This window comes from Melospiza melodia, chromosome 8, assembly GCF_035770615.1.
Source record: "Melospiza melodia melodia isolate bMelMel2 chromosome 8, bMelMel2.pri, whole genome shotgun sequence".
Taxonomy (NCBI): domain Eukaryota; kingdom Metazoa; phylum Chordata; class Aves; order Passeriformes; family Passerellidae; genus Melospiza; species Melospiza melodia.
In genome coordinates this window covers 374,240-401,624 of record NC_086201.1, presented here as the reverse complement: position 1 = coordinate 401,624, position 27,385 = coordinate 374,240, and the positions used below count along the sequence as shown (strand labels likewise).

General features: G+C 47.1%; 2 protein-coding genes across 3 annotated transcripts in view; one reads left to right on the top strand and one right to left on the bottom strand.

The window, feature by feature from the left end:
* Positions 1-18,099, bottom strand: part of CCDC148 (coiled-coil domain containing 148) — a 49,790-nt gene extending 31,691 nt beyond the window's left edge. Inside the window, exons 1-8 of the mRNA XM_063161471.1 lie at positions 18,022-18,099; positions 6,792-6,871; positions 5,160-5,281; positions 2,130-2,233; positions 1,477-1,559; positions 1,153-1,316; positions 800-895; positions 527-708 (exon numbers count right to left, since the gene is read on the bottom strand). Coding sequence (XP_063017541.1) covers positions 527-708; positions 800-895; positions 1,153-1,316; positions 1,477-1,559; positions 2,130-2,233; positions 5,160-5,281; positions 6,792-6,846 — 806 coding nt within the window. The 5' untranslated portion in view covers positions 6,847-6,871; positions 18,022-18,099. The remainder of the gene's footprint in view (positions 1-526; positions 709-799; positions 896-1,152; positions 1,317-1,476; positions 1,560-2,129; positions 2,234-5,159; positions 5,282-6,791; positions 6,872-18,021) is intronic.
* Positions 18,100-18,331: 232 nt separating this feature from the next.
* Positions 18,332-27,385, top strand: part of PKP4 (plakophilin 4) — a 65,408-nt gene continuing 56,354 nt past the window's right edge. The window contains exon 1 of one of the 2 annotated variants that reach the window (XM_063161466.1): positions 18,332-18,412. The gene's annotated coding sequence lies outside the window, so the exon portion shown is untranslated. The remainder of the gene's footprint in view (positions 18,413-27,385) is intronic. The other variant, XM_063161462.1, reaches the window with a different exon arrangement.

The following is a 27,385-nucleotide window of genomic DNA, read 5'->3' as shown; positions in this document are numbered from 1 at the left end:
CCAGGCACCCAGCCCAGCCCTGCACAGGTGTGGCAGTACCTGCACAGAGCCATCCACAGCACCCAGCCCAGCCCTGCACAGGTGTGGCAGTACCTGCACAGAGCCATCCACAGCACACAGCCCAGCCCTGCACAGGTGTGGCAGTACCTACACAGAGCCATCCACAGCACCCAGCCCAGCCCTGCACAGGTGTGGCAGTACCTGCACAGAGCCATCCACAGCACACAGCCCAGCCCTGCACAGGTGTGGCAGTACCTGCACAGAGCCATCCACAGCACACAGCCCAGCCCTGCACAGGTGTGGCAGTACCTGCACAGAGCCATCCACAGCACCCAGCCCATCCCTGCACAGGTGTGGCAGTACCTGCACAGAGCCATCCACAGCACACAGCCCAGCCCTGCACAGGTGTGGCAGTACCTGCACAGAGCCATCCACAGCACTCAGCCCAGCCCTGCACAGGTGTGGCAGTACCTGCACAGAGCACAGCCCAGGCACCCAGCCCAGCCCTGCACAGGTGTGGCAGTACCTGCACAGAGCCTCCAGCTGCTGATCCACCTGCTGCAGCTTGGCGCCGTAGCCGCGGGCGAGCTCCTGGTACTCCTCCACCACCAAGGCCTGCAGGTCAGGGTAGGGGCACTCCAGAGACACCAGCTCGGGAGGAACTTCAAGGAAAAGCCCATTTTTATCTTCAGGAGAGTGCTCCAGTGCCTGCAATGGAGAAATGCTGCTCAGGGCACTACTCTGCATCTTATTTACCCCCTCAATCAACCTCAACTTCAACTCATAAGGAAAAGCTTACATTTTCTTTGCACTCTTCGAGCTCCCTTTCCAAAGCCAGACTTTCAAGGATGAGACCTTCCAAAATTGCCTTCTGTTGATTCTTCATAAATTTGATCTATTTCATGAAACACGTTACTGTTACTCTCTCTCTTGCTACAATATGAAAACTCTTATTTAGAAACAGAGTCAGATTTCCAGCCCTACACTGCTACGGTTTTACAGACTTCGGTGAGCAGATTTACACCATGATAAGAAGAGGGGCTAATGGCTAACTCTGCATGTGAGCTATAATCTCAAAGTTCAACAAAAAATAAATGAAAATGCTAAAAATATGGTGATAGCAAATTGTAAAAATAAAGTTAAAACACCGACCTGCTGTAGCACCTCAGCTGAATTGATCTTGGGTTTCTGACAAGATTCTTTTGAGAGGTAACGCTGCACTTGAGACAGCTTGAGTTTCAGATCCTCCTTGAGCTGCCAGACAGGAACTAAAGTGTTTGTTTGATAAGTGTCCCACTCCTTGGACAGTTTCTGCTCTGTAAGAACATAAAGCTTTCTCAAACACACAAAAGATGTTCCACTGCATGTGCTATGTAAATCTAAGCCTGTCAAGGAAGGGATTAAAAAACCCAAACAAACAATCAAGATAATGTTGACTATAAAAAAGTAATTAAGAAATTAATAAAAAATTCTTACCCAATTCCCTCAAATCGAAAAAGAAGTTGTTCTTATTGCTTTCTTCATCAAGAAAAGTCTTCATTTCTTCTTCTGCTTTTTGCCTGAAGGAAATCAACATGCATTTTGCAGAAAGACCTAATTTCTTATTCATTACATTTGCAAGAATGATGAGCCTCAAATACCCCAATAATTACATTAAAAAGGTGATTCTTTTCCTGGGAAGGTATGAAGTGAAGGCCTTGGACACAAAGGTGGTAAAGGAGCCACAAATGCTCTTGTTGAGTACACAGGGTAGTGCACAAGGGCACTGTTAATGTTCCCTGTTGTGTGACCTCAACACACAGCCTAGAGACAGCCTCTAAAGCAACTAAAAGGCATCTGGAAACTTTTGATATTTTTATATTCTTACAAAGATACAGGCTTCAGATGCTGCAGATCAACTGAGCAGCTCTGGGAGCAGCGTTCCCTGCTCTCCCTGCCCTCAGGTGAGCTCCTCGTGTCACAACCCCTCTCCACGTGCATCACAAACCTTCCTTCCCCACACAAAAACACCTTCAAATCAGGTATTATAATCTTTTTTTCTCAGAGTCCCTCGAACCAATTATGCCAGCCCAAAACCTCTGTCTGCTGGTCTCTTTAGCAATCACTCATTCAGGGTCCTCAGCCCTTACCTGCTCTCACTCAGTCTTTTATACTCTTGCCACCACACCTGACGATGCTGTTTCAGCAGCATTTGCTCTCTGCTGATTTTTGAAACTTGCTCTGCTTTTTTAATCTGCAGGGAAAATTAAAGGTTGTGTTTTGAACATATTCAATAGCTTTATCAAATGCCTTCACATGGAAACTTTTAAATACAGAATGATAACCTAATAAAAAAAAATAAAACCTAATAGCTTTTTTTAAAACTGTATTTTTCTAAAGAACAATGGGGTCAAATGTAACCAATTTTCATTAAATAAGTTTGTTGCATTTCAAATCACAATTGATGAGAGGAGAAAGTGAAAAAAAAAAAAAAATCAGTCCATTTTCTTCTTTCCTATCCCATTCCTATGTCCCTGGAAGTAAAGATGAGGAAAGATAAACATAAGAACAAAAAACACATTTTCTTACAGGTGGGAAGATGAAAGATGAAAATATGTCAAGAAAAAGAATTTCAAGACTGCATTACTAAAAAAGAAGTTTTTTACAAAATCTATCCAATTAGAGAGGCTCTCAAATGGAGGACTTGACAAAAACCTTGCTTCACACTTTGGATAAAACAGGAACACCTGCTTTTGGAACAGATGGAGCTCCTGCTCAAAGCAGAGGGAAGCCTGCCAGGGGAAGGCTGCTCAAGTGGAACCAGACGACTCTGCCCAGCCAGCAGTGATGGGAAAAGGCTCAGAATGCTGAGGGAAGGGGTTTCCTGCGACCCTTCCTGCTGTCTCGTCTCTGGCCTGGGGCACGCTGAGGACGGAGCTCCTGCCCGCGCTCCTTGGGGCTCCCTGGCCATCCCTGCGCCCCACAGCTCCTGCCCCGACCCTCTGTCCCCTCCCCAGCTGCCCTCACACACAGACACAACACCGCCCTGTGCCACAACTGCAGCAGGGCAAGAAACACACACGGGCAAGCTTGTGCTCATTCACAACAGGGAGAAACCAACAAAGATCCCACCCCACATCCAGTCCAGCAAAGGAGTGATGTTTCAGGTCAAAACTGCTGGGACTCCCCTTGGCTCAGCTGGAAACAACCTGCAGCCTTCTGCCCAGGGCAAAGCTGCACAAAGCCACCAGGACCCCTCCGTGTCCACACCACCAGAGCACTGAGCAAACACGCCCAGAGACACAGATGTGTCTCCTCTCCTGCCATCCCACACCCAGAGATAGATGTGTCCCCAGCATGGCCCCTGTCCCGCCATCCCACACCCACAGACGTGCCCCCTGTCCTGCCATCCCACATCCAGACGTGTCCCCAGCATGTCCCCTCTCCTGCCATCCCACACCCAGACATGTCCCCAGCGTGTCCCCTGTCCTGCCCCTCTCCTGGGGACACCAGCAGCAAAAGGTGGAATTGCTCTTTGCAGCACTCACATGGACAAGGAGGGGCTTGAAAACTGCAATCACAGTGCCTCAGCCAGCCACCAACAAAGCTGAAATCCTGCTCCAGACACAAACCCAGCGCAGATAAGCTGAGTCCACCTGAAATCCCGCTCCAGACACACAAACCCAGCGCAGATAAGCTGGGTCCAGGGCCTGTGGGTGAGCTCGCCTGGCTCCTGGACAGCCACACGGGGAGAGCCCCGCTGGAAGGGGGCTGATGCTTCCCTTGGCACCAGAGCTGCCCTGAGCTGCTCCTGGCGAGCAGCCGCCTTGGGGACACTGCGGGGACACCGTGTGCCCGTGCCTGGGACACCGGGTGTTACAGGAGCCACGCTGGGCTGGGCTGCAGCCTCAACACACGAGGCCTTCAGGCACTGTGTTTCAACACCTTCGCATCAAAGATAACGTCTTGCTTTTATTGCTTACATATTTCCACACTCTAAAAGTTACTTATAGTTTCCTCTATTTCATGAAACATTACTGTTACTTCTTTCTCTTGTTACAATATGAAAATCTTATATGAAATCAGACTTAGCAAACAGAATACTGTATTTAAAGCAATTTGAAAATAGTTACATCTGCAAACCAATTCTAAAACTAAGTGAAACAAAAGTTGAAGTACCTTTATATGTAAAGTTCAACATGGTCTTGAAATTATTTTACAGCAACACATTGCCATTTATGTATAACTGCTGCAATATTACCTTTTTTCCCTGTTGGGCTGTCTTTTTATTTCTTAAGCAGACAGCAGCTGATTTACCATTTGTTTCTTTGCTTCTACCTCAAAGGAAGAAGAGCCCAGCTCTTCGAAATCTGAATGGCTTGAATCAGATGTGTTCCACCTACTGTGTTCCACCTCCTACAAAAAGTAGTAGGTGGAACACATACTAGTCTCTCTGGAGTTTCCACCATACATATTTTACTACCTACTCAGTTGGAAAACACTTGAGAAGGTGAAAAAACAAAAGAAAGATGAAAACATAAAGCTTGAACGAATTCAGTAGAATTTGGTATTGCCAATCCATGACCAATATCTGCCAGAATTGTTGATATATGATACTTACGTGCACTAAAGAAGCAAAATAATAATAATAATAATTTATAGTCTATTTTTTTCTCTCTCATTCACCCACCCTTCCCTAGCATTAAATAAGGCTCCTCTTGTCTTTACTCCTTGAGATGTTCTGCACTAATTTATACCTTTCTGTCTGCTCCACATTTACATTTTATGGCGATTAAACATTTTTAATCTTCTTTGTAAGATCTACCTTCACTTGAGTTTTGGAAATCCTCACTTAATTTCTTTTTGTTTGGCTTTTTTTTCTGGATCAGTCTTCCCTTCTCATTTAATCACACAAATTCTTCACTTCCCCCAGGATTATGTAATAAATTTGGGTGAATTTCCTCAAGGCAGTAAAACACAGATTTTTCTTGTCTTTTGAGGAAGTAGAATCCACACATACTTTGCATCCCTGATCCAAACAAAGTCCCCACATTGACATTAACACATCCAAATCCCAGTATAGCTATGATAAACTTTCATATCTGACCCCCTCTGGCTGAAAGAAATAAGGTCACTGAATTTCAAAAGCATTGACATTACAAATAAAACAAAAATCATACCTTTAACTGAATTTGTGCAGAGGCCATTTTTGCCTCTGCAGCGAGTTCATACAAATGTTTGTAGTCAACAGGTTTGTACTTCTGGCTGCAAGGAGCATTTCTGGCAGGAACCACCAAATTGTCTAGTTATCGTATAAAACACACAAGGACATTTCAATTTCTCAAGAAATAATTTAAGTGCAAGGCATAAAATGAAAGCTCTACAGATAGAAATCAGAACCAATGTTTTCAACACTAGAAGTTTTCATACCAATATTGTTAGTTGGTGAATGACAATTTGAAACAAACAAACTAATACACTAACATCAAAATTATATAAGAAACAGTAACCAGTTGTTTGTTTACAAAAAGTTAATTTGCCAAGTCTTTAGTTTACATGTGAATTTAGTTATCAATTCATTTTAAACTGCATTTACAGGCATTGTAATAACTTCTAATACAGATATACCTAAATTTCAATAAATGCATCCTTCTTGCACTGATTGGAAAGCTGCCCCAATGTTTTTTGTAACCTATGGGTTGAGCAGCAGTAGGTGTTTTTTCTGGAAGGTATAAATTTGAGGTACAATTACAATTGTAAATGAACTACCTGAACTTTTGCCCTGGCACACAGATACTCAGTCATTCCACATAAGCTAGGAGGCTTACAGGGATCAGGGTTGGCATTTCCTTACAATCTCTGCTTTGGTTTTCCTTGGTAGTGAAATTGGCTGTTATGTTTCACATTCCCTACTAAGCTCTGTGGCTGGCAGTGCTGTGCCTGACATGTGGTTTCACAGAGGGGCAAAAGGTAAAATAATTCCTGCAGGGCCATCCCAGGGTCCTCCTTCCAGCCTCCCCCAGGGTTTCCATTTGCTGCACGCCCATACGAAGCTGACAGCACCTCTCCAGATGATGCCTCGCTGGGAAGGGCTTTTCCAAGCCCCCTGCCCTGGGACAGGCACTGAATGGACAGGAGCAGCCCTGGGGAGAGCAGCTTGGGGATCCTGTGGGCAAAAACCTGGGCATGAACTGGCAGGGAGCCCAGCAAGCCAGCCTGGGCCTGGCCTGCAGGAGAGGCAGCGTGGAATTCAGTCATTGACTCATTTGATGAATGGTGCTGGGGGAGGTGCTCTGCCCCTCTGCAGAGACCAACACTGAGCTCCAGGACACGGGGGGACACAAACCTGGCCCAGAGACCCTGGAAATGGCTGGAACACTTCTCCTGCCAAGACAGGCTGACAGAGGAGGGGATGCTCGGCCAGAGGACGCTGCACAGAAACTTTATTGCAGCCTCTTGGTATGTAAAGGGGGCTTCCATGGGAAACAGAAAGGCTCTTCACCAGGATCTGCAGTGACAGCCTGCAAGGAGGGTGGGCACAGACAGGAACTAAAGGAGGAATTGTTCCCGGCAGGGTGGGCAGGGCTGGCACAGCTGTGGCTGCCCTGGGTCCCTGGCAGTGCCCAGGGCCAGGCTGGACACTGGGACAGGGGAGGGGTCCCTGCCATGGCAGGGTGGCACTGGGTGGGCTTTGAGGTCCCTCCCAACTCAAACCATAACCAGGGTGCTATAATAGCTCCTACATGAGGCTGTTCATTGCAGAGTATTTCATAAGGAGTCAACAAAACAATTAAACATGATAGCATACATACCTTCACCACCAATCCTATCAGCTAAAAACAATGCTCCATGGTCCAGTTCATCCATTTTTATTTTTTATGTATTTTTATACCTGTTGAGAAACAAACATAGGTTTTGAGAACACCAACAATGTGGACGCAATCTAAAAACACTTTCAAAAATATCTATTGTTTTTTGAGAAGAGGTACATCTCGCTTAAAATGTAATTAGACAAATTCCTCCAGTTTATCTTTCATTTTAGGAGAGATTTCATGTGCCTCATACTATTTAGCAGCCAGGAAAAGAAAATACTATTTCCTTGATGAATTTGTAATGCTGTGACATAGCTCATCTATTCTTTGCTTTATGCTTTTCAAAATATGAGTCCCTCAATCCAAATGTCAGATCAGGTTTTGAGGTGTGCTTTGCTTTATAGAAATTAAGCCTGGAAAGATCAGTCTTTCCTTCTTTTGGAGACTGCCCAGGTCCCTTTAACCCCTCTGTAGCAACACCTGTGAAACCAGGGCAGTTATTTGGGCAGCAGTGGCTCAGCTCCTGGTGAGCAGCACGCATCAGGCGCCCACATCATCGTGGGTCAAACGGGATGTGTCACATGCAATAAGTTACACAACACAGCAAAAAAATGTCTTGCATGTGCCAGACCCCTTACTTTCAATTAAGCATGCATTGGTGTCATCCCAGGTCTGGCACAGAAATAAAAGCAATAGTTCCACCTGAGGTGCTTCAGCTGAACTGAACCAACAGCTGAGTCACACCAGAAAGGAAAGGCCATGTCCAGCAAGGCTCCCCATGAACCCCCTCCCTCAAACCCAGCCACACTGTGCCAGAATTTTATACACACAAAATTCCAGCTCTTTGTCACACCTTTGACAGTTACCTGGTCCCACAGCAAGCAGCAACACAGCAAATAGTGGAGCAGCAAAATTTGTTCACTTGTGGAACTATTTCCTCACTGTTTTAGTAGGATGAACTGGCTTATCGCTACAAATTCCAAGGATGGCACAATGCAACAGGAAGGTGGGAAGGCAGACCAGCAGAAGAAATGTAAGGGGGACTGCTCTGACAGAGAGCTATTAATGTCAGCCAAATAAAAAGGTGAGGCTGCAGCTGAAGACAGTTTACAGTGCACTTTGCTGTGAGCTGTTTGGCACTCTGCATCCAGCTATAGACAGTCAGTGTTCCTGTGCCTGCTTTTTGTGTTTTCTGATCATCTGGGCACTGCTTCTACTGACAAACTTGGGGAGGGAGTACCGCAGTGACTCTCATCTACACCATACAGTGAGGGCAGAAATAACACTGGTGGAAAATTGGGAGTACTCAAAGCCCTAAGAAGATTGGATGCATCACAGGCACTTCCCTCTATTAAAACCTTTTATTACTGTTCCCTGTGCAGCTGCCGCATCAGCGTCACTCTCCTGCATTACACATTTGGGGAACCATCATCCTAATCTGGGCCCATCTGGCCAGCTTTAAATGACAAGCTTCTAACACAAGACACGCTGTCCTTTTGGAAAAATAACTATGGATACCAGAAAGATTAGCAGCAGCAGAGCTACCCCTCTGCGTTATTTATTTATTTGTTCATTTGGCAAATTGTTAATATCTTCTTTCTGCTGACATGTTTCTGATTTCATGTCAGTATTTGAGCAAAACTTCACACATATTAAACACATATTAACCTTAGCTTCACCTCCTTTCACAAGAAACCAGGAATATATCTCGAGAACAGAACTGATGCAAAAAATTTACTGGCCATTTTCTGTAAATTTAGGGCTACTGTACTTGATGAGCCAAGTCCTTAATCCCTTCTAGCCAACCCATTCCTCCCTTCCACAATGATGTCATACGTTTGTATTTGATCTCAGCCTTTCACAGGCATTATTTTCTTTTATTCAACATTATGAACTAACTAAAACACTGAAAGTGAATACTAAGATGGTTCTGGAAAAGGACAAGATCCATATAGATCTGCATTCAGTAGCTTCAGTAACTAATAAACATACTAATCAAAATGATAAAGGCACTGCTAGTTATATTTATTTCTGCTTTAATGCAGATATAGTTAGAAACCTCTCAAATACTGTAGAAGTCCATCTAAGCCCAAATTCCAATACTTTGCTCAAACTTCATTGCAGGCACTAGTCTGGAAGTCTTGATGCATCTTAAAAAGAAAAAGTGCACAAGATCAACCAGCCACCAGGCAGAAGTCCCTGTACATGGAAATCTGCCCCCCAAGAATGCCAAGTCAGCTCTGCCTGCAGCCAAAAGCAGCTAAATATTTCAGCAGCAGTACAAAGCACAAGGTTTACCAAATCTCTTCTTCTGCTCCTTTGACAATTTAGCATTTCACTATTCACTGAACTCTTTTAGGCAATAAAAACATAGTCTCCTAAAAGATTTCATCTCCAATTCAACCAAACTCTTCAGTACATTCTTAAAGTGAGCCCTTGCTGGTGTCTGAGGTATGTGACCTATGTTTATTCTTACATATGCAAATAGCCAATGTTGAGGCAAGACTCTCCTTCGTTTAATTTAAATAGAAATTAAACTCCCCAGTGTCAGCCAGCATTCCTGGAAGAAGCCAAGCCTGGTGCCTGCCACATTCTGCTCCTGGGGATGAGCCGGGTCCAGCCCAGGCCCAGCTCCACAAGTCAGTGCTCCCAGTGAGTTTCACCAGTGATTTAAAAGAGCCTAATCCCACTGTCTCCATTCAACAAGTTGTTTGCATGCATAAACCTTTGCAGATCTGGGTCACCGGTGCCATTTTCCCTTGCAGCTAAAGTGCTGCTCATCAAGTGAGGGACAGATGGATTTCTGGCACGGAGGCACAGTGCTTAACGAGCCAGACGTGCCTTTTGAAACACAATTTCTTGTGCGTGTTTTAAATCACTCGCGTTATCAAATGCAAAAATCAATAGTATGAATCAAGTCTTGACAAAAGGGAATTGGGCAGCATCTCCAGGGGCAGTGCAGCAGGTGCTCCTCGGGTTTGTGTGAAGGAAGGCTGCAGAACCCTGTGACAGCAGGTGCCACAGCCCTGTCCATGGCTCACCTGGTGCACTGCTGGGGCTGCACCACAGACCCACTGAGAGCAGCATCACCAGGAGCTGGGATTGTACATTACAGCAGAGGTGCCTAGAAAACACAAACTCGGGAAAAATCCCCAAATTCAGGAGTCCCTTATTCTCAGTGCTCTCTTTTGGATATCTGGCTGAGTCTTGAACATTTTGTGGAAGGCTTTTAAAAAGATTTTAAAGTTTAATGGAAACGTTAATCACTTAGTTACTGCATGCTTTCATTAAAAAAAAAAAAAAGCATATTAATATGCAGTTTTTGAACCCTCTGATCCTAATTATTGTTAAGGAAAAGAGGCAAAGATTCACTCCCATTGTAGGGTGTGGAGTACAAATAACAAACAAATAATGAGCTTGATCCCTTAATCAGATCCTTTCTCTTCTAGTTGAACTAACTATCTGAAAATGGCACCCATCCAGAATGTGTTAATCTTGCAGCAGTCAATCCTTTCCACAGGAAGAAAATACACAGCATAATAGTTCTATCATTCGGTGCCAAAACAGTTTCTAGAAAAGTCCCATCGTTGGATTGTAATTTAAATTTACATTCCCCTAAAGAAAGAATTATAGCTCTCTTTGAAATAAAGTCAAGTCTCAGAAATGGTATGTTCCCAAAAGAGACACAGTCCTTTTTGTCTATGATAATCTCATTACTTCCTCATTAAGTAAAACTTAATCCAAATTAGGAAGATCAATTTGAGTAACACTTAAAACAATCAGCTTCATGGACTGCTCTGTCACACTGCAGGGGTAGGGAATAGCTCATCTGCTTTCTGAGGATCTGCACATCACAAGGGAACTCCACTTCCCCTCCATTCTTGGAATATTCTTAGAAAATCCAAGAGAAAATAAACTTTAGGAATACTTAGAAAAAACAAACAGATAAAAAAAGGAAGTAAATGCTTTAGAAGTTGGTAAATTGACACAAAAAGGGTAGGAAATGAAGTCACCATGTCACCTTGGATCAAGTGAGTCAGCTGGCATTTTATGTTGTTTAGTTTCAAAGAAAACATGCACAATCCATTTCCAGTGACCAGACACAGCTGGCCTGCTGCAGCGAGCACACCTGGCAATTGCAAGGTTTAAATGAAAGAGCATGAAATGAGAAAGTGCTCTGATGCTGTGAGTATTTAATCACAGAACATGGGGGGTTGGATCTGACAGCTCCTCCAGCTTCCCCTGCCCCAGTGTCCAGCCTGGCCTGGGCACTGCCAGGGATCCAGGGCAGCCACAGCTGCTCTGGGCAATGCCTGGCATGTGCCTGCACAAACCTGGACAAAGTCCAGCTGGGCTGAGCTAAAGGCAAAAATTCTGAGGCATCATTTACAGAAACTTATAAGAAATTTCTGTAACACAAGAGATTTGCAGAATTTTGTCATATGTTGTTTTTATTAATGTTCTGTTTTGATTTCTATTTATTACCTCCATGTACAACAAAAGCTAGGAAATGAAACAATATGCATGAATATATGAAAGAATGGTTGGAAGACATGAGGCCGAGTTATCCATTACAGGACCATAAAATTTTCTCCATTACTTAAGACATAATGAATGTTTACGTTAAATTGACCTGTGACTGCCTGGCCCCTAAAGCATACCTGCTATCGCCTAGGCTGTGTGCAAAGGCTTGTTTGGAATGGTGCAGCAAGCAACTCACCCCTCTGCTGCTCTGTATGCATCAGAAAAAACACTTAAATCTATGGAATTCACTTAGCACAACAGAAGCAAAGATGCTGTTACACAAAACTGCAGAGAATCAACATTCCCTGCAATACAACAAAGTACCTGGGATTTGCACTTCTATTACCAAGAGGCAGAGGCAGGATTTACACTGTACCACAGGGATTGCAGAAACAGATTCCACGTGTAACACCACTGGGCCAGTGGAATAAGGATGCAATTTTACAGGCAGGGTTAATGAAGGAGCTAGACCTCAAAAGGAGCTGCAATAGATCAGTGTGTTCTGCAAGAAGCATCACATGTACTGAACCATCAGATACTGAAACAGTCAATACTAAGTAGTAGCAGAAGTTCAATGGAAGACTGTTTAAGAAGCTCAGAGCAGGTTGAAGCCACTGAGTCGGTTTAAAAGGAAAAAAAGAAGAACAAAAACATACCGAAGACTGGACTTAAAAAAAAATCTGTGCAACGTATTTAATAACTGGATTCCAGTTGTTAAATCACAGCCACATTGCTCTTCAGATAAACCAGCCAATGTGATTTTGTCTCCATTGCTGCAAAATGCACCAGTGGAAATACACAGTTTGAGAGTCATGATTGCTTTATTTTCTATATCTAGCTAGGTCTCAGATTTTGTCAAAGCAAGAAGGGAAACAGGAATCAGGTTCCTTATTTAAGGAATTAAAAAGGTAATTTTAAGTTTTCCTCACCTTTTGCACTTGCCTCTGCCTTTACTGTTGCCTTTTGTGCAGTATTTTTAATGAAAGTATTTCCTCCTACCCCATTTTCATGCTAGCTTAGTTACTGATGTTTTTTACCTAACAAACCCAAACCTGTGTGGAAGGGGTCCCTGCCCCACTGCTGAAGGCCTCTGCCTTGCAGCCCTGCTGACAGACCAATTTCTGCACGCATTTCCCAGGGCACTGCAGGCACAAGTCAGCTGGCTTGGTTCGTGTGGCTGGCAGAACAGCTTAACAGCGCTTCAAGAGCATCAGGCCCTGTCGGAATAAGCCCAGTTTCTCCTCCAGCCAGGACACTTCTATTCCCAGTTTAAGCCAGAGAAGCAGCGGCTGTGTGGAGCTGCAGCCCTTGCCCACTGACACTCCGGAGCACTCCTGCACCTCACCTGCCCGAGTGCAGGTGGGACACAGCCAGGGCACACCCCGGGGGCAGAGAGGGCCCTGAGGGGCACCACTGGCACCAACTACTCTGTGGCACTGCCCTTTAGCCAGCACAGACGATTTTTGTCTGAGCAGGGCAGTGGGAGCCAGAGCACAACGTTTGTCTGCAGCCTGTGAGAGACAAGCCAGAGGGACAGATAATTCATGTGATTTAGGAGCCACTGCAGCTTATTTTGTCAGGAGCATCAGTATCATTTTGTACAGCTTTTGCCAGCTCTGCTAGGCCAAATTCCCAGAGTTATGTGCAGGGAAGCATTTGGCACAACTTCACTTTAAATTATTGCATAATGCTGTCTGATATCTTACTACAAAAAGCAACTCATTCTTGTCTGGGGCCTCACAGTCACAGCCATCAGAAATGTACAGTCCATAAACATGAATTAAATAATCTTTCTGCATATACACTCTCTTTGTAGCCTCCTTATTCAAAAGTATCTCTAAATTTCAGCCTGACATTCTGTATCCCTGGTCTGGTAAGAAAGATTACAATTTGGTTAATTTCTCAACATTTTTTCCAACCTCATATACAAACTAGTAAGAAGATAGGTAATATTTCGTTCAGCAACTGTAGCAGTTGGTAGAAACTGCAAAGGATTTTAGCAGACCTTCCCCTGTCCTTGAGCAGATAGAAGTACCTGCATTGCCCGGAGCTGGGGGGCTGAGGGATTTTTTATTTCTTTGTGGGTGGGCTTTGGGGAGAGTTGTTTGGGCTTTGGTTTGTTTGGGGGTTTTTTAAGGTTTTTTTACATGACAATTACAAGCTTAGGACCTGAAAACCCACAGACCAGACCAGTTGCTGATGACCTTGTCTTTACTGGACATCTCACTCAGCATTTCCTGCCATCTTTTCTCCAAATCCTTCCCTTGGCTGTTGCCAAGCTGCCTGCTTATTTCCAGTGCTGCAGTATCCTGGAGGAGCGCTGGCTTACAGGTGCACACCTGATTTTGCCATTAGCTGGCTCCAGCAGCACAGCTCACCTAGGGACAGCCCTTCTCCTGCTGCCCCACACACAACGCCCTCCCTGCGCTCCTGGGACCGTGCTACAGCTGAAACAATGCTGGGACAGGGCTTGCCAGGACAGGGGACTGAGCTGCAGCACAGGGCAGCAAGCTGCTGCTCCTGGAACCCCCTCCATCCTGCTGGAACAGGTACCCAGGGCAAGAGGAGCCCCCACTCCCGCTGTGCATGGGTGCTCGCACATTGCTGCCCGTGATTCCCTGGTGCAGGCATCACGGGCAGCAATGGCAGCTCTGGAAAACTGATCCAAATGAGAAAATAAGGGTATGTGTGTTGTCATCTTATGGCAAAAGTTCCATACCTTTTTGGTGATTTCTCATGGTCATCTCCTCACAGCACTGACTCCTTTTTCACAGCACAGCCAACAAACTCCAGCTCTCTTCACCACCAGCTAACCCACTCTTTTGTAGCACTCATGCTTATTGGACACAGCTGTGGCCTATTAACGGCAGGCTTGTTCCTAATCTTTGGTAATTAGTACAGCTGCAACTCCTTAGGGGTGAGATTACCTTCTGCACCATCTTTATTTTCTCACATCCTATCCCCCCACACATGTGCGCCAGGGAGGTTCCTGGGGAAGCTGGACCCGTTCCACAATGCAGCTCCCTGCATGGCTGTGGGATCCTGTTGCTGGCACTGGGAAAGCTGCAGAGGGCCTTATCAGTGTCATTACAGGGCATTATTGTCCTTGAGCCAGAGCACGGGGCCCTGCAAGGAGGGCCGGTGGTCATGCTGAGCATCGTGCATCATCTACAAGCAAATACTCCCACCCGATGCTTCAAAGCCGTGCAAGAAAGAAGGAAAGTGCAAACAACCTGTCATCCAATAGTTTTTCCTCACTATTTTGTTTTACCACTGGGAAAGAGTAATATCTACCCACAGCAGAGCAGTAATTTTGAATGGCACTGTCTGAAACAGAACATTTCTATACGAGCCCTCACTGAAAAAGCAAAGTGTCAGCCTACCACTTTCCTCAGAAATATACCTGTTAGGTGCCTTACCTCCCCAGTGAAACAATGAAAAGCAGGAGAACATTTAGTGCTTTCTTTACCAAATGAAATTACAGTTTCAAAATTACCCAAAATCAATTGTATTGTGATTGACTGAGTTGCTGTGACATCAACACAATGGCTTGCAGTAACTTTTGAAATCAAATTGTAGGTTTTAATGAGAGGAAAAACCCCACAAATCTAAATAACTCCCCCTGAGAACACTAAACAGCTGTTCATGGCTTGTGTTAGCCTGCCATGTCATCACTCTTTTCTCCGGGTATTTTTTCCCCCAAACCTTCATAATTTCAGTATCTGGAAGAGATTACAGTTAAAGCAGGTAGCATTAAAAAGCTTCCAGTAGAAACCAAACCCCACCCCCAGCCTCCCCCAAATAACCACCCAAAACCAAACCAACCTAATTCACAGGAACAAAACAAAAAACAGAAAAAAAGAGAAAAACAAAACAAAACAAAAAAAAAATCAAGAAACAAAGCAACACTGTTTTTGTGACTGATAGTTATCACTGAAATTAAAAGATAGGCATGTTAATATTGTGCAAGGGCTGTAAACGTGTGTGGAACATATATATGAAGCAAGACTTGATTAAGGATAAATTTCAGGATAGATTAAACAAAGCAGAAAAACATATTAATGACTGGAAATGCTGAAGAAGCACAACAGCAGCAAAACAACTAGCAAATACCTGTTAACAACACTGCCATCTGAAACACTGGAAGGTGAGCACAGTGAGTCTAAGGGGCCAGATTTAAGGCTCAAGAGAAACCAGTACAGTCCCAAAGGAAAACGTGAGACTAGGCTGTTAGGAATTGCAAACATAGTGGAATCATGGCTTCCCAAATGAGAATGATACAGACATCTCACTTGCAAGTCGCATCCAGAAGAAGGTGAATAAAAAGAAAGTGCACTTGTTTGTTGCCAATTTTAAAAATTGTGTAAGAATATAAGGATGTATTTGACAAAGGCCACTTTCAGCTAATAGGATAAGAAATCAAAGAATCAGCCTCCATGCAGCCCTTTGCATCGGAAAGTTAACACAGGGTGCCTTTCCATAGCCTGTGTCATCCCTGTTGGACAGGGCTGCTGCACTGGGACACACAGCAGGCAATTAGATAATGTATTGGCTGCTCAGGGTGCCAAAACAAATACACCAGCTATGAGGGGATGACTAATACCAGACAGAATGAAACAGCCTTCCTCACTGACAGTCATTCAACAGATTTCCAAATCTGACAGAACCTCAAAATGTTACTTTCAATTCTTTGTACTTCTTTTGTGCCAAAACAAACCGACTCGAGTTCCCCTTCTCCTTCCCAACAGCATTTCTTACCCTTTCCCATCCCACCCCAGCAGGAAACTCTAGAGCACAGCCAGGCTCTGCAGTGCGTGGCTCTGCAGGGCACCTGGGGCCAGCCAGAACGGGAGGGCTGGGGATCTGGGGATGGCACTGTGCCACACCTGCCCCAGCTGTGCCCTCCACAGCCCCCACCACAGGCACGAATTGTCCCTTCTACTGAGGGGCGAGTGAGTGTCCTCCTTTCCCAAAAGCTGTTACCTGTGAGAGCCAAGCCAGCATAATAGGAACACCCAAATTACAGGTGAAAACCAGCTGAGACTGACTTGAAGCTAATTTAATTAATCCAGTACACCTTCGGTAAAACCAACCTTGCAACTAAGGAAGGTCACAGTTCTCACACATCCTGCACTTTCTCTTCCCTTTATTCCAGATCTAGTTAGTTCACATTTTATCTTTCCTTCACTCCAGCTCTCCACTCTCATTTGACCCTTTCACCACTTATTTTATTTCACACCTACTACTCTTTATTTTCCTAAGTTTCTACTGTCATTCCCCTCAGCTTCTGTTTCCCATTTCCTAGACAGAGACCGACATTTTGGTTTGGTAATATTTCATATGCAGTTCACATGGTATAAATCACGAGATTTTTCAGAGCAGTGAGGACTCAAAACTCCTGTTTACAGCTGCCAAGCATTTTCCATGTGGATATCATCATAACGTAGGAGTTCCTACTGCATTATTCAACATACAAATAATTATACAAATAGCAACCAAGACCTCAGCAATTAAATATCTTGCCAATAGCCTACATGGTTTCCACGTAGCAGAGTACATTCCAAGTGGGAAATTCAGAGAAGGGACTATATGAGTTTGGAGGTCACTCTCCATGTCCTCCTGCCTCCTCCTTGTTACCCGCAGCTCCCTCCGAAGCAGGGGCTAATGATCTACCTGCAGCACCAGCACCAATTAAACCCCATCACGAGTTCATGTGTCCTTATGCCTAAAAAAACCCCTATGGTTCGCCCCGTCAAACACGAAACCGAAAAACTGAGCTGGATGGAAAACAGACATGAGTTACAATGTGGATACTCTTGTCACTTTCCTTTACAGCAGGCTTTCTACACCATCCGCATCTACGCGACAGGGGAAGAGGGTGAGTAAAACAACCTCTTGAGACAGCAAGAGCTGCTGATTCAAGTGGCCATTTGGTTTTGGCTCCTCTGAGCCATTTACAGCGTCATTCAATGAAGTGGAGAGTGTCGATCGCTATCGTATCTGAGGGGCGGGAGGAGAGAATAAGTAAACGGAAAACCTGGGCCACACGGGACAGTCTGTTCGGGAAGGAGAGGAATGGCCCCAGCCAGACCCCCGAGACACACCGAGATGGTGTGCATGCATGGGATGCAAAAAGTTCATCAAGCATTTAACACGCCCAAAGCCCGTTATTGAAATGTTTCACGGCGATTTTAGGGATACTGGCTTTTCTTTTCTACGTCTATGATTCCTCACATGCCATCAGGAGAGATCAGCTGCTATTGGAAGCTTAAAACGGTAGGATGTTAGAACCCTATGGAAAGCCTTTTTCCATCTTTCCCAAACACCTGGACTGAGCCCGTGGGGTGTGAGCAGCGCCGCGAGCGGTGCGTTCTGCCGGTGCCGGGACACCGCGGCTCACAGGAGCGGAGGGTCGGGCGGGACCGCGGGCAGCCAGCCGCTCCCAGCCCCCTGCCCAAGCAGGGCCGTCCCGCAGCCCGCAGCACACGGTGACGGGCACAGGGCCCGGCTCTGCGGCGCGGCCCCCGAGCCCCGGGCTGCTCCCCGCCCCGCTCCCGCGGCGGCTCCTTCGGCGGGGCAGGAGGCGGCCAGCACGGCGGGGCGGGCACGCCGGCCACCGCGGGCTCCCCGCACCGGCCATTGTGCAACCGGTCGCTCCATCCATCCTCTCACACACCGCTCGCCCCCGCCGCGGTCGGACACTCACCGCGACGGGTCCGGCGGGTGGAGCCGCAGAAGCCTCCCGTGCGCACGGGCTGTCCCGGCGGAGCCGCCCCAGGCACGGGCCGGGCCGGGCCGGGTTGGGGTGGGGTGGGGTCCGTCCCGTCCCGTCCCGTCCGCGCCGTCTCCCCCGCACGGCATCGGTAACCACGGTAACCTCAAGTTGCGCCGCCATTGGCGGGTTTAACGCGGAGCAGCAGCCAATGGGGCGCCGCCCCGGGCCGCGCCTGGCCAATGGAGGTGGGCGCCGGGCCGGGCGGCGCGTGACGCGGCGCGCGGGCGGGGCGGGGCCGGCGGAGCGGGCGGCGGGGCCGCCACCATGGAGACCCCGGGGTAGGGCGGGCGCGCCCGGCGGGGCCGCGGGGCCGCTCCGCGCGGTGAGTGCGGGGCACGGGGCAGCCGCGGGCTGGGCTGGGGCCGCCGCGCGGGAGAGGCGAGGGGGCGGCGGGGCGCGGCGAGGCGGGCGGCAAGGGAGGCGAGGCGGCGGACCCCGCCGGGGCATCGGGGCCGAAGAGCCGTCGTCTCGGGCGGCCCCGCGGGCGCAGCGCCGCGCACTCTCCGTGCCCGCGGGGCCGCTCGGAGCCCGGCGGAGCCGCCCGGAGGGGCCCTGCGGGCGGAGGTGCCGCCGCCCGGCCCCTGCCCCGGGCGCCGCGCGGCACCGGGCGGGAGTGCGGAGCCCGGGCCCGCCGGTGTCCGCGGCCGCGCCGTGTGCGTGGGGTGTGCGCGGCGCCGCGGCGGGAGCTGCGAGCCCGGCGGAGCCGCTGCGGGCAGGGCCACCGGGCCTCGCCGTGCCCGCAGCGCCGCGCGGCCCCGGGCGCGGGGCCGGGCGGGGACACGGCGGGGGATGGCGGGGTCGGCGGAGCGGGCGGGGGGAGCCGGCAGCGCCGGGCCCTGCGTGCCCGGTGTGCCCGCACGGGGCGGCCGCGGGGCCCAGCGTCCGCCCCGGTGTTGTCCGGAGCGCCAGGCTTCGGCTGCCGCCCCGGTGCTCCCGGGGGTGCCGGGCCCCGCTGCCGCCCCGATGTTCCTTGCACGGGATTTAAATTTGGATTTTTCACCCTTCGCGTGACCGCGGAACGAGCCGCGCTCCCGTCGCCGAGTACCGGGAGCCGCGGAGCATCCTCGGCCCGCGCCCCGGGAGCGCGGCTCGTGGGGCTGTAGGAACTTGTGGCGGTGTTTTCTCGCCCGTCTCCGATGGCACACGCGGGGCCGGCGGCGGGGCAGCACGTGCGGGGCGTGGGCGCGGCGGGACAGCGGTGGCCCGCGGGGACAGGTGGCCGTGCCCGGCTGGCCGCGCCTCGGGCACGCTGCAGTGTGTGCGGGAACAGAAAGTGCTCTGCAGGTGCCGGTTACCGAGCGCGACTGCCGTGGCTTGGGCTGGGAGAGCTGGGAAATGAAGTCTCGCCGCAATAAAATAACTGCTGATGCTGAACCCAGGCTGTTTCAGCACAGAAGAACCAGAGCTGATGACTCAAGCCCCCTCTGGTCCATTTCTCCTCCCGGCTGACGCTCAGGAGACATCACCAGTTCAGGGGCAGAGAACGGAGTGTTTCTGAAGTGCCTCTGTTTGCCCCACAGACCTTTGTACTTTTTTTTTTTTTTTCTAAATAGCCTCCCGCTCCCTGTTAATTTTACATTAGTCATTGCTTCCAGATTCGACTGTTTGAAGGAAAAGGTGTGGTTGGACTGAAAGCACTAGTGTTGCATGAGCTGGCTTTTCAGTTTTTTCAGCATTGACAATTTTTGATAAATTGGAGTTTAGAGATTAGTAGATTACGAGGAGGATAATGTTTCCCCCTTAACTAATAACTGTATTTCTCAGGTCAACATCAAATAATTTGTTCATTGCGATAAAGATATGGGAACCTACTAAATGTGCTTGTTTAGTTTATGAGGAGACAGTAATTCAGTCATGTTCATCATATTTAAAGTGGTGGGAGTGTGTGTTGGGAGCAAAAGCTTTTTGTTGTCATTTATATACTGTAATGTTTCTGTTAAACATTACAATGTTATATGCAAGTAAATGTAACTTGACTGTGAAAGGTAGGTTGCAGTAACTTTCTCCTTCTGTGAACTGCTCTGTTGCTGCTGAAATAAGATGCTATTAATATTTTTAATTAAGGTTGAAAAGCTGATAGGCCCTTTCCAGAAAAAACTGTGTCTTTTTCCCTTTCATCTTGTTAGATGTTCAGCACAAATAGCAGTACTGATACCGGAAGTTCTGCTTTGAAACACAGTTGGAGAAAGTTTTGTGAGAGTCATCTTCTATGAGAGGGAGAATTTGTTCATTTCTTAGAATGTCAACAAGAGAACACCTTTTAGAGTTTGCATTTTTATATAGTAATGCAGGATCCTTTTATAATGAATAGTTGAATTCAGTCCCACAATGTAAACAAGTTATAGGATGCAGTATCTTTTTATAGAAGCTTCTTGCAATAGCAAAACAGTGTCTGTAGTGCATTTTGAAGTATTTTTCATATTCAGTGGTAGCATATGCTATGTACAAATAATAGTAATCTTAATTAGTAATGTGCGTTTGCTGTTTAGTGTAGAAATCTGCATGCCCTGATAGAAGACTCTCTGGAGAAATGCTGCATTTTAAATGAACAGAAAAGATAAATAAGAACTTCATGTACTTCTGCTTCACTTTATGTAGATTATTTCAATACATTTAGTATAGATGAAGAGCTAAAGCAGTTCTAAACTATGGGACTGTGTGAGTAATGTCTACCTTTTGTTATGGGGATTTTTTTTCTTAATTTTGATGCTGAAAATAATCAAGTCCTGTAACATTTGGTTATTTGTTTGGTGCATAAAAGCAGTGGCTAGTTCAGGGAGTTCAGTGAGCTTAACAGTAGGCTAGCTTGCTTTAGTACCAGGTTTAGTACTTAGTGTAATGTGGTACAGAGAAGTCTCCTGAAAAAGCAAGTGGAACTTGTGATACTTGTCTGGAAAAGCATAGTTGTGAGCCTGTCGTTGGCCACAGTCTGTATTGCTCTCAGTCGCTTTTCTGTCGCGCTCAGTCGGTCGGTGGGTCCGGGCGGGTTCCGTGCAGGTGCTGCGGTGCAGCAGAGCGGTGCCCGGAGCAGAGCGTGTTCCTGGCAGCCTGCCGCGGGCTCAGACCCCGCTCCAGGAGCTCCCTGCCCTGCAGGAGCAGCCGCTCCCTGTGCCAGGGCTGCCCGGAGCTGCTACAGCAACAACGTGTTCTGCTACCTTGCACAACAAGCATGTGGACATCTCCCCAGGAGCCTGTGTTGGTGCGGGTCAGAATTCTGGAATTTTCAGCGTTTTTGGTTAGGTTTGGTGCTTTTTTTTTTTTCCCTCAAGCAAAAATAAGACATGAAATCCTTATGATTATGGCATGTACTGCCAGTCCAAAGTTAAACTGGTTCCAACTTTAGTAATGAGGTGGGAAAGGAGAAAGGCCTGGCAAAGCTTTGTGTGTGAGTGACCAGAAACCAGATGTGAAACTGGACTGTTGGGCATGGCCAGTAGCTATCACTTGCTACTTGCCTCTGCCTTGATAGCAATATTGCTGACAGCAAGGCAGTTCAAATGCTAGTGAAGATGGGGAGTAAACACACAACCACAGCCAAGCCCAGAGCCAGGGCCTGTGGAAATAGCCCTTCCCAAGGAGCAGGCTGTGCTGGCCCTGGCAGCAGAACTTGGGAATGGAGCTGGAGGGGATGATGGCACCGAGTGATCTCTGGGCATGCTTGGGAGCTTTGCTGATTCTCAGCTGCTTTTCCTAACGCCTGCGAGATGTCCTAGTTCATTGGATAACTTCTCATGTTCTTTTATCCAAACAGAATACTCATTTATTCTGCCTGGGGGAGGTTTGCAGAGGGAGGAGAGGAGGTGGATAAAGACAGCCAAAAACTGCCTCTGGTGACCTTCCCAAAGCTTTTGCTTACATAGAAGAAAATCCCAGCGTCTTGTCAGTGAAATCTCTGCAGCTGGCAGCAGCATTCAGACCTTTGCTCCTCTTCCCCTTGCTGCCCTTAGTACCTCTCTCCTTTACTTTGAGGCAGATGACAGAGGCCTGGATTTCAGGAGGAAAGAAGGAGTCCATCACTTTCACAGAAGATTAATTATTTTATTTTTTGATAGTGGAATATCTGACTTTGTCATTGAAAGGGAAGGCTGAAGGAGAAGGGTCTGGGAGTGGTATGTCACGGTGGCTCAGCTGGGCCATGGGAGGCTGGAGGCCATGGTGCTCAGCCATGGGGCAGCCGTGTGTGTGTCCAGGGCGAGGGAGGCCGCAGGGCAGCCATGTGTGTGTCCCGGCCCAGGGAGGCCATGGAATGGCCGTGTGTCCAGGCCCAAGGAGGCTGTGGGGCAGCCATGTGTCCAGGGCCAGCCATGTGTCCTGGCCCAGGGAGGCTGTGGAATGGCCGTGTGTCCAGGCCCAAGGAGGCTGTAGAGCAGCCGTGTGTCCAGGCCCAGGGAGCAGCTATGTGTCCAGGTCCAGGGAAAATGTAGAGCAGCCGTGTGTCTAGGGCTAGGGAGTCTGTGGGGCAGCCATGTGTCCAGGCCCAGGGAGGATGCGGGGCGGCCATGTGTGTCCAGGCCCAGGGAGGACATGGGGCAGCCATGTGTCCAGGGCCAGCCATGCGTCCAGGCCCAGGGAGGACATGGGATGGCCGTGTGTGTGTCCAGGCCCAGGGAGGCTGTGGGCCAGCCATGTGTCCGGGCCCAGAGAGGCCATGGAATGGCTATGTGTCCAGGCCCAGCGAGGCTGTGGGGCAGCCATGTGTGTCCAGGCCCAGGGAGGCTGTGGGCCAGCCATGTGTCCAGGCCCAGAGAGGACGTGGGGCAGCCATGTGTCCAGGGCCAGCCATGTGTCCGGGCCCAGAGAGGCCATGGAATGGCTATGTGTCCCGGCCCAGCGAGGCTGTGGGGCAGCCATGTGTCCAGGCCCAGGGAGGACGTGGGATGGCCGTGTGTGTGTCCCGGCCCAGCGAGGCTGTGGGGCAGCCATGTGTCCAGGCCCAGCGAGGCTGTGGGGCAGCCATGTGTCCAGGGCCAGAGCAGCCGTGTGTCCAGGCCCAGGGAGGTGACTCCAGCACAGGCTTGCCCTCCTTTCAGGATGGGCTGTGTGAGTCAGCCCTCCTTCCTGAAGAGCGAGTGGTGTCTGCGGGAACCGGCCCGGCCAGTTCCCTGCTGCCTCTCCTGCCTTTCCTCCCTGCCAGCGGCACGGCACGGCACAGCCCATGGCTGCCGGCATCCGGGGAGAGTGTCTAGGGCTGTCTTCAACTTTCTGGTCCTCTTCATTGCATCCCGCTCTTACAGGAAAACAAAGATGACTTTGGAAAGCTGGGAAAAATCTGTTCTTCGAGTATGGCGTCTTTAAACAAGGTGCCATTTTAACAGAGTTTTTGACATGCTTTTATTATACACGTGTTTTCCTACTTTAATTTTAAGCAGTTTTACTATATTAAGAAAAAGAAATTGCTGTTTTTCTCCAAAATGTCTCCATGACCATCTCTTACAGATGATCCCCCCTTTTTTTTAACTTTGTGCAGCATTTTAGAGATTTTACCTAGCTAGGTAAGAAATTTCCTTACAGAGAATTGAAGACCAGTCAACTTCCTGTTTAATTGCTTTTAAAGATAATTTAAAATATGTCTTTATTTTAGTGGAGAAAATGAAACCAGGAGTTGTTACTTAATTTGAGGGTCATTAAACCATTATTCAAGAAATAAGTAAAATTAACCCCCCCTCCATGTAGTGTTCTAACTGAAATGTAGTGTGTTTTTGTGAACCTTCAATTAACATTATAGTTGATCTAATGTTTTGATTGATGTGATGAATTCATTATTAAAGAGCAGAAAGGAATCTAATGTAAATTCTTTGAAGGTGCACAAGTTGAAACTTGCATTTTGCATCACAGCTCAGTGGGGGGATTTTTAATGTATTTACTGTTTGTGAATGGGTTGGTGGTTGTGGGCAGTGCATGAAATGCCCCTGTGGCTATGGGATCTGTGGGATGTACGAGGCAGGTGGTTCACAGCCCCTGTGCAGGCTGTGGGCTGAACTGGCCTTCAGGGTTTGCTGAGTTTGTGCAGAGCAGTTTGGGGCACCAGGCTGCCATTCCCTGATGAGTGAGATGCACCTCAGAGCATTGCATGGGGGAGCCCTGATGGGATTTGCTTGTCTTGGGGCACCTCTGCTGGCTGGCAGTAGGGGTAGCTGTGCATCAGGCTGGTCCAAGAAATGCCCCTAGACTGACTGGGGCCGCCTCCAGCAGTTTTCCTAGTGCAGGTAGGGCAAGGAGTAGCACAGGTCTGGGAGCAAGCGAGGAAAAGAAGGAGCTGTGATGTGATGCCAAATATCACCTTTTGTCCTATGAGGTCCAGCTGTAAGGAACAAGGAAGAAGCATTAAACAAATTCTAGATTTCTGTTTGTTTCTGTGGGTACCAAAAACTTTTCCTGTCTTTATCTCCTTATCAAAAGCTCCTCATCTTCTGTCTGTAGTGTGGCAAGCCAAATACTGTCATCTGGGCTATGCTTTTAACAGGTTTTTATAAATGGACTCAAATGCTTTGCATTACACGTGTCCGAATAGAAAGCACCTAATCTATCCCTTAGTTTGCTCTGTATGATGTAACTTAATGCCATCCGTACTAGAAATCAGATGTGAATGGGAGATTTCCATTTTGTGGTGGATTTCTGTCCTCTTTCCCAGGAAGGCAGCAGCAGGCAATGCATCCTAGATGCTCTGAAAGGAAACCTCTTCAGTTCCAAACCCATGTTCTTCACTGTCTTGCCTTGGCAGAACTTCCTGTTGTGTAGCCTGTATTGGCACATTTGTTATCATACAGGTAAATCTGATTGGTGAAAACTAAAACCACAGAAACTCACCTCTCTCTGAAATGGTTTCAGACAAATGATAATTCTTTAACTTCCATGTCAATGTGACAGGCTTAAAGCTGAAGCATGTCGTATCTTTCACAAAATGAACCCGAGGTAGCATATGTAATGGCACTGATTTCAGTGGCTTCTGGACAAGTGGAGCACTGGGCTGCTAATTGGAGGCATTCTGTGTACAGGTGTGTTTATGTGATGGTGTTCAACAATTGTCTTCTGCTAATTCATGCTCAAGTCTTGTATGCTATCTGAAGGTACATAGGGAAACAAATCTCAGAAAGACTTAGTATTTTCATAGTGTTTTTTTTTAAAAACAAAGTTACCTGTATTCTTATTGACAAATACACAGCAGTATTGAACTTATAGCCTATTGTGAAAGGAGATTTAATTTGTATCATCCTGGTGCCTAAACTCCAAACTGATGTAGCCCTCTGTGAAATGGAGAGAAGTCCATGCTCCACAGAGCTTATAGGCACAAAGGCAAAACTTATGAAACAACTGAAGAAGATAGCAAAAACATGCCTTTCTGTAACACCCACCTTATCCAGGGTCCTTGTGAGCCAGTGCTCAACCTGGACTGTGTAATTTGATTCAGCCTTAATCAAAGATATACTGACAGAACTTGCCACCTCCTGCTGCTCCACAGCCTTCATATCCAGCTTTGTCCTAGTAACTAATGTAATGAAAATACCCAGTTCCATATTGCAGCTGAAATTTAAAATATTGGCAGTGAGATGGCTGGTACAACGCATCTCTTGTTTCTGGGAGCATGTTTCTGTTTTGGATGGGAAATGAAAAAACATTGCACCCAGAAATCTCAGACTGACTTGTAGACTTGTGAGATGTGCCCATTTGCTCTGTGTTATTGGGACTATCACATAAAGAAAGAAAATTCTGAGTTTTTTTAGTTTTGCTATTGTTCCTTAGCATTAATCATAGCAACAGCAAACACTGAGATTTAGGAAATTTCGCTGTCATTAAATACATTCTTTTCCAGAAGATACTTTAAAAAAAATCCTAGTTTAGTGTTTTTCACAGAATAGATACTGGCAGAAAAACTTCCTGTGGTTCAAGAACTTGACACTTAAGGAAGTTCTGAAGTTCTGGTAGAGAGCACTGCCTGTTGTGGAATGCTTTTTGTTCAGGCTGATGTAGTCAGTCTTTCAACACTCAGAGTTTTTTAATTTAGTTGCGGAACCCAGGTTATTTTTAAGCAGGAAAAAATTCACCAGGTCATGTACTGAAACTGAGACAAAATCAAAAAACTGCAACAACAAAAGACCCAAATCCAAAAAAAAAAAAAAAATCCTGAAGATATGCAGTTAAAAGTGTTGAATTAGCAAGGCACACTGAATCCAGGAGCTGGATTTGTCTGATGAGCTGCTGAGTTTTATTTTGGCTAACTTGAGTGCTCTGAAAGGAACCACCCACTGTCCATTGGGAGCTGCTGCTGCATTGATCCAGTCTGGAAATGTAGTCACACTGTGGAGGAGGATAACATTCTGTATTAAACTTAAAGCATTTATTGCTGTTCATAATGGGGAGATTTTAAATAACTTATTTACTGTTGTAAATATAGATACAAAAGAAGATATCCTGAATCACAACTTCCTGCTTTTAGGAGGTGTGAAGTGCATTATATTTAGGAAGTCTTGCCTTGTTAGAATGCAGCAAATGCTATTTTAGTGATACAGTTCATTGTACTAGTTAATATAGTAATATTGAGTTGTTTTGTATTACTAGTATATTGATTTAACCTATAATATAAATATTAATGTATTTCAGACTGAAGTTTGAAATACTAAAGCAAGTTCCTTTTTTTCAGATAGCAAAGATAATTCAAGTTATTGCAATTTTTCCAGAATTTTCCTTTTTTTTTTCTCTGCATCTCAATGTGTCACAGGAGTCATATTGCAACAGAAGAAAAATGTTTTATTTTACTATGGCAATATTCCAGGGGGTTTTGTTTGTTTGTTTTTTAGAAAGTTGAAGAATATGGTTTCTGTGCAGCAGTGCACACTGTGGGATGGTATTTCCTCCTGTCAGGTGTTCCCAGTTCACTGGGACCGTGTGGTGAAGGCTGTGTTGGTCGGGCTGTGTGCACCTCTCTCAGGCAGAGCAGCTGTGGAAGCTGCAGCTCGGAGCACCAATGGCTGCATGAAACCCAGCGTGCACCAATGCACACAGCAAACCCCTGCGCCAGGCGGGGCTGCTGCAGGAACACCCCGAGCCCTCAGCTCTTCACCGAGTCTTGGAGCTCTTTACTCAGAGTTTACTGAATCCTGTCTTTCTAAACTGATTGTTCTCCAACTTGGTGTTGTGACTGAGCATGGTGAAAACAAAGGACTCTGCTGCACAGACACTTTGTGTGATTTGAAGCATAAACACGACCTTTTTCCTTGCGCATGGAAGCTGATTGATCATGTCTTAGAAGAATGCCCTGGTGTGAAAAGTTCAGAGAGCCTTTACTTCAGCTGTGCAG